Below are 7,782 nucleotides of genomic sequence, written 5' to 3'. Positions count from 1 at the left end.
TCGGGCAGCAGTGGGGCTGCCTGGCCACTGGGTCATTCTCCCTGTGGGCATGGCGTCTCGGAGGCAGTGGTCGCCGCCCGGCGCTATGTCAGTGTCATGTTAGGGACCCACTCTGACTATGTGGCCTTGACGTGGCGAGTGGGCTTGTACTTTTTGATCAAAATGTATAATAACAACCTGTTAGTTATTGAAATTATGCTGAGAAGCAAGTAGATCGAAATACAAATGATAGATGTGCGTCTATGTTTCTCTATTTTTGTTGTAGATTTGTGAATTACTTCTATAAATTTTTTTAAATCCTACTAGTACTACTAGTCAGCTGCTGAAGTTGAGTTTTTCTTTTCTGTCTGACAACAGTGCTCTCTACTGACACCTCTGTCTGTCTCAGGAACTGAGCAGGAGCAAATCCCTGTAGCAAACCTCTCCTGCTCTGGACAGTTCCTGACATGGACAGAGGGGTCAGCAGAGAGCACTGTGGTCAGACTGTAAAGAACTACACAATTTCCTCTGTAGTATATAGCAGCTGATAAGTAGTGGAAGGATTAAGGTTTTATAGAAGTAATTTACAAATCTGTATAACTTTCTAGCCCCAGATGATTTTATAATGGTTTTTCACCGGAGTACCCCTTTTTAAACCTAATAAAAATTATTAAGGGAAGTAGTAGGCAGTATAGGAGTTGTTGTTTTTGCATGGTGGAGAGATCCACAGGTTGGGACACTCTGCAATGGAGGCAGATGCATTATTAGTGCGTGTAATGTCCTGTGAAATGCCTAGAAATATTCAGTATGATTTTAATACCCAGGATTCCGGACCTACATCACTCCCGGCAGATACTATATTAAAATGTGCAGTGAAGCGTTTCCTATGCGGCTCAAGTCCTTCCAGCATTTTTATGGTCCATGTAATTAATATTCTGTTCCCCCTTGTGTAGAGCGATCATGACTCACGCCTCAGTGCCAGAGGAGGACCGAGTGCTCCTGAACATCAGCGACACCCTGATTCGCCTCTCCATAGGGTTGGAGGACACGGAAGACATTATAGAGGACCTGGACCAAGCATTGCATGTTGTGGTGAGTCCTCTTGGGTCCTCCTAAGCTGGGTGTAAGGGAGTCTTCCTATCCCAAATCCAAAAATTCACATCTCGTTCTGTGGATCTGGCAGGGAAAATTTCAATTTCACCCCCCCCCCCCATCCTGCCGTATCAGCGCCATACCCCATTGATATTAAAAAAAATTTTACTATAATTTTTATTGAAAATTTTCATTTACAAGACAAAACAGAAAAGACTGCAAATAACCTAAGATGTGGTCACGAAGACCCTAATACGGTCGGCAAGACACCAAAAAAAGGGGCATGAAATAAAGCCACAGTATATTAACATAAGTTAAACCAAGCAATCAAATGGCACCCAATCATAAACGAGGAACACACAAAAATAATAATGCCACCCCCAAGGGTGGAACAAATGGGAAGTGCAAATCACAGGCAAAACCCCCATTGATCTCCATAAGGGTCTTTTATTTTTTTTAACTGGACTTAAAACCATGGTGCTGCGTCTAAAACCGTGGTACTGCTGCGTCTTTCAGTCCTATCCAAAAACCGCATACAGTCAGAAAATAAGCTGACTCCAGGCGGCTCAGTGAAATGAATAGTGTACAGCAGGAGGCGGCTTTAAAGGGGTACTCCACTGGCCAGCGTTCAGAACAAAATGTTCCAAATGCTGTTTTCATGCTGCGGGGGTTGGCAACGCCCCTTGTGATGTCACAGCCACGCCTCCACAATGCAAGTCTATGGGAGGGGGTGTGACGGTCGTCACGCCCCCTCCCATAGACTTGCATTGAGGGGGCATGGCCGTGATGTCACAAGGGGCGTGGCCAACACCGCAGCTGAAAAACAGCGTTCGGAACCTTTAGTTCTGAACGTTGGCCAGTGGAGTACCCCTTTAAAATTCTACCGCTATATCCGGCTGTCGAATACACAAAACGAGATGTGAATGCACCCTAAGGCTTGTTTCACACTAGCAAATTACTCAGTTTAGCAAGTTCCGTCGCTAGTTCCGTCCTAAAATCAGCTGTCACCGGCGGTAACCAAATCCTATACATCCGTTAGAAAATCCCATTATAGTCTATGGGATTTTTCTAATATCCGTTTTAATCCGATATAGTCCGTTATTGATAACGGACGTTATTTTGTGACGGAAGATAGTACGGAATGTTCATGAACTATTTTCTTCCGTATCCGTACTATCTTACCTCCGTTATCAATAATGGACTATATCGGATTAAAAAGGATATTAAAAAATCCCATTATAGTCTATGGGATTTTTCTAACGGGCGTATAGGATTTGGTTACCGCCGGTGACAGCTGATTTTAGGACGGAATTTGCTAGTGTGAAACAAGCCTAAGAGGTATTTACCTTGAAAGGTATGTACAGGTTTTTTCTGTAGACATTATTACTAGTAATGATTGCATTATTCAAAAGAATGTTCACTTGTCAAGGAATGTTAAAGGGGTCATTCAGTCTTCTAAAACTGAAATCCTGGTCCTCAGGATACATTTCTATTATTAAAGCGGTTTCTCTAGTGCCACCTATTGGAGGTAGGTCAGTGCTTTCAAATCAACTGGTTCCAGAAAGTTAAAAAGATTTGTAAATTACTTTTATAAAAAAATCTTAATCCTTTCAGCACTTATAAGCTACTTTATGCTCCAGAGGAAGTTGTGTAATTCTTTCCAGTCTGACCACAGTGCTCTCTGCTGACACCTCTGACCATGTCAGGAACTGTCCAGAGCAGGAGAGGTTTGCTATGGGAATTTGCTCCTGCTCTGGACAGTTCCTGACACAGACAGAGGTGTCAGCAGAGAGCACTGTGGTCAGACTGGAAAGAACAACTCAACTTCCTCTGGGGCATACAGCAGCTGATAAGAACTGGAAGGATTATGATTTTTTAAATAGAAGTAATTTCAGTTGATTAAAAAAAAAAAATTAAAAAACTTTAAGCAAAACCAGAATCTCCTGAAAAGGAAGACATGCCTATCTTTACATAGCAGGGTACAGGAGGGTTTTCACCACTTACCTGTTTTATTTACTATAATCCATTTTCTTTTTTCTTACAGCACCCGGACCTCACAAACCCAACCAAGGTGGAAGATTTGTTGCAGCATCTGAAGTCCAATTGCTGAATCCTAACCTATTTAACTTTCCTGACCTGATTATCCAGCATTTTAAAAATATTACAGTGTGTGTGTATATATATGTATATATATATATATATATATATATATACACAGATACATAACACTTAATTTATATACAGATACAATCTACATTAACAGAAGAAACACTTTGCAAATACTGTATGTATATCTAATACTGATCTGGGTTACAACCACCTAGCACTGTACAGTCCGTACTGTTTCTAATAAAAATCAGCAGAATAGTGAGTACAGCTCTGGAGTATAATACAGGATATAACTCAGGATCAGTACAGGATAAGTAATGTAATGTATGTACACAGTGACCTCACCAGCAGAATAGTGAGTACAGCTCTGGGGTATAATACAGGATATAACTCAGGATCAGTACAGGATAAGTAATGTAATGTATATACACAGTGACCCCACCAGCAGAATAGTGAGTACAGCTCTGGAGTACAATACAGGATATAACTCAGGATCAGTACAGGATAAGTAATGTAATGTATGTACACAGTGACCCCACCAGCAGAATAGTGAGTACAGCTCTGGAGTATAATACAGGATATAACTCAGGATCAGTACAGGATAAGTAATGTATTGTATGTACACAGTGGCCTCACCAGCAGAATAGTGAGTACAGCTCTGAGGTATAATACAGGATATAACTCAGGATCAGTGCAGGATATAATGTAATGTATGTACACAGTGACCCCACCAGCAGAATAGTGAGTACAGCTCTGGAGTATAATACAGGATATAACTCAGGATCAGTACAGGATAAGTAATGTATGTACACAGTGACCTCACCAGCAGAATAGTGAGTACAGCTCTGGAGTATAATACAGGATATAACTCAGGATCAGTACAGGATAAGTAATGTAATGTATGTACACAGTGACCTCACCAGCAGAATAGTGAGTACAGCTCTGGAGTATAATACAGGATATAACTCAGGATCAGTACAGGATAAGTAATGTAATGTATGTACACAGTGACCCCGAGTTATATCCTGTATTATACTCCAGAGCTGTACTCACTATTCTGCTGGTGAGGTCACTGTGTACATACATTACTTATCCTGTACTGATCCTACCAGCAGAATAGTGAGTACAGCTCTTGAGTATAATACAGGATGTAACACAGGATCAGTATAAGTATTGTATTTACAAAGTGACTCATCTGTTTATGTAGATTACCTTCTGAATGACACCCACAATTATGATAATTCCCCCCCCCCCCCCCCCCCCTTGGACCTGGTTCAGGATCTCCTGTATTGTCTTTAACGGTTGCACAAACATTTACTGTATCTGATGATAACTTATAAAGAGCCGCCTAAGGCAAAGGAGTCTGATACCTGTAAAGGTGCTGTGATCTATAGTACATGGTCACATCATTGAATCGAGTGTCTTAATACACTGATCTGTCTTTATTCTTACATCAATAAATTAATACTATTTTTACATAGGCTGCTTGTTTTTCACTTAATTTCATTGGTATTGCTGAAATCATGTGTAATCCTGGACCATGTGCTGTTTATCACCTCCCCATGTCCGGCTAATATCCGCCTACTTCATTTGACAGCCAATAGATAGAGGGCAAGGGTTGGATTTACCTGGGCACTACTCAAAAATACCCCCTGGGCCCTTGAGCCTCATTTTCTTAAAGAAAACCTGTGCCCAGCCCTCCAAAAAATGTAATTGCATAATCATTACATAGCTTAGGGTACCCTGATCACACACATTTTGCAGTTTCTCGATATGCCCTACCAGTTCCAAGATATGAGGGTTTATAATTTGTCTGACAATTCAGGGAATTTTAAAAATGGGAGTGACTCAGGTGATGGACTGGATGGTAGATGGGGCTTAAATAGGCACAATCAGATAAAAAAAAACTCTTTATATATTGTACATCTTGGCAAAACAATATCCTTCCTAATATACTTCATAAAAAAAAAGTTATCCTTTTTTATAGAAATCATGGCTTATAAAAAGACCACTAGGGGTCCCCATACCATCTAGAACATAATCCTGTCCGGCTGCAACATCATCTTAGTCCCGCCTTCACTTCCTGGACTTTGTCCATGCCTGTGCTTCCACTGGGACAATCACTCCTCTGTGCTCACTCCTGTCCTATCAGACTGCAACATGAAAACAGAGAGGAGGGGGTTACAGAGCAGCCTGCAGTGGTTGGATAAAAAGACCCAGCACAGCAGACTCGGGGAGGAAGTGAGGTGAGTGAAGGCGGGCTCAGTGCTTGCCTCGGACACGCCCCTTCCTGAGCAGTGGATGTCAGAATGAGTGAGCAGCAGAAGGGAGGGATTTGTGAGCCAAATTTAGAAGTCAGACACATAAAGACTTGTAAAGCATCTGCATGACCCAGTGAGTAACATATAGAAGCATTTTTTTTCTTTCTGTGATATGACAAATATACACTTTAAATTTAACGTTTGCTGCAGTAAACTGCTGAAAATATTTCTACAGAAGAGGATGTGTGACCTTATTCTGAGGCTCAGAGAAGAGGGGTTGGTTGTTTAATTAATAAAAATAAATAAAACAAAGTACAAAACCTTGATTTTAGACAGTTTTGTTTGTGCTAAACACAGGAACGTTTATTGCAAAATACATATAAAAAAATAAAATAAACCTGCCTCTCGGCTGGCACCGTATGCTTTGTCTTTCATGTTTGTGCCAGCGTATTTTATCCCCGCGCGCTTCATTTGCTCTTCGTCTCTGGTTCCTGCCGTCTTCCTGATGATATATAGACTCAACTGAATACAACTGAATGAACAATATTTCCTTCTATGAATCAGTAGTGGTTGTGGCAAAATAGAAGTCGGTGGTCTCCAAACTGTGGCCCTCCAGATGTTGCAAAAGTACAACTCCTAGCATGCCCCGACAGCCAACGGTAGTTTTGCAACATGTAAACATAAAAAAACACCGAAATCCAAAATTGTGCATTTTTGGTCACTTCATAAAGCGATCAAAAAGTCCTATTAAAACAAAGATGGAACCGATAAACTACAGACCACGGCGCAAAAAATGTTCCTCATATACAATAGGGATCAAAAGTTTGGGCACCCCAGGTAAAAATTTGTATTAATGTGCATAAAGAAGCCAAGGAAAGATGGAAAAATCTCCAAAAGGCATCAAATTACAGACTAGACATTCTTATAATATGTCAACAAAAGTTAGATGTTATTTCCATCATTTACACTTTCAAAATAAGGCTAGGTTCAGACTACGGAATCTCTGGGCAGAAAATTTCCGCCCAGAGTTTCTGAGTTCCGCCTGCGCCGACTGAATAAGTCGGCGCTAGGACCGCGCGGACACTGCAGTCTCCGACTGCAATGTGTTCTGCGAGGAATTCTGCCTGAAGAAAGAGCACCGCCTTTCTTCAGGCGGAAATTTCTAAGCGGATTTACCAAGCGGATTTTCCGCTTCACAAATTCCGAAGTGTGAATTTGTGAACGGAAAACCATTCACTACACTAGACATTTTAGCAAGCGGAATTTCTGACGGAAATTTTACGACTGAATTTCTGTCGGAAATTCTGTAGTCTGAACCTAGCCATAGGCTAGGTTCAGACTATTGAATTTCCGCCTGCAATTCCTCTTTGAAATTGCAGGCGGAAATTCCGCTTGCTAAAATGTATAGTGTAGTGAATGGGTTTCCGTTCACAAATTCACACTGCGGAATTTGTGAACGGAAAATCCGCTTGGAAATTTCCGCCTGAAGAAAGGGGTTGCTCTTTCTTCAGGCGAAAATCCGCGCGGAACACATTGCAGTCTATTGGAGACTGCTGTGTCCACGCGGTCCTAGCACCGACTGATTCAGTCAGCGCTGGCCGCACTCGGAATCTCCGGGCGGAAATTTTCTGCCCGGAGATTCCGTAGTCTGAACCTAGCCTTAATATCTTGTACTGCCCCCCTTGGCAAGTATCACATCTTGTAAACGCTTTTTGTAGCCAGCAAAGAATCTTTCAATTCTTGTATTAGGTATCTTTGTCCATTCTTCCTTACAAAAGTCTTCCAGTTCTTTGAGATTTCTGTGCTGTCTGTCACGCACTGCTCTTTTAAGGTCTGTCCATAGATTTTCAATTATGTTGATGTCAGGAGATTGTGAAGGCCATGGCAAAACCTTCAGTTTACGCCTCTTGATGTAATCCCCCGTGGATTTCGAGGTGTGTTTAGGATCATTATCCATTTGTGGAAGCCATCCTCTCTTTAACTTCAGCTTTTTCACAGATGGCATCAAGTTAGCATCCAAAATTTGCTGAAAGTTCAAACGCTGATTTTTGTGGTGAGGAGGTAGAAGAGGTTTTCTTCTGATGACTCTTCCATGAAGCCCATATTTGTACAAGTATGTCTTTATAGTGGAATAGTGTACTACAACTCCAGTGTCTGCCAGATCTTTCTGGGGGGATTGTGCAGTCAAACGTGGGTTTTGAATTGTTTTTCTATCAATCCTGCGAGCTGTTCTATCTGATATTTTTCTTGGTCTTCCAGATCTTGCTTTAACTTCCACTGTTCCTGATTACTGCCATTTCTTAATTACATTCCGAACAGAGGATATTGAAATCTGAAAAAG

At 41.4% G+C, this 7,782-nt stretch overlaps 1 protein-coding gene across 1 annotated transcript in view; it reads left to right on the top strand.

Moving 5' to 3' along the window:
• Positions 1-5,816, top strand: part of LOC130283356 (cystathionine gamma-lyase-like) — a 33,763-nt gene extending 27,947 nt beyond the window's left edge. Inside the window, exons 11-12 of the mRNA XM_056532745.1 lie at positions 933-1,071; positions 3,116-5,816. Coding sequence (XP_056388720.1) covers positions 933-1,071; positions 3,116-3,181 — 205 coding nt within the window. The 3' untranslated portion in view covers positions 3,182-5,816. The remainder of the gene's footprint in view (positions 1-932; positions 1,072-3,115) is intronic.
• Positions 5,817-7,782: the final 1,966 nt, after the last annotated feature.

The sequence above is a fragment of the Hyla sarda genome, chromosome 7 (genome assembly GCF_029499605.1).
Source record: "Hyla sarda isolate aHylSar1 chromosome 7, aHylSar1.hap1, whole genome shotgun sequence".
In the NCBI taxonomy this organism is placed as follows: Eukaryota; Metazoa; Chordata; class Amphibia; order Anura; family Hylidae; genus Hyla; species Hyla sarda.
This window is presented reverse-complemented; position numbering and strand designations above follow the sequence as displayed.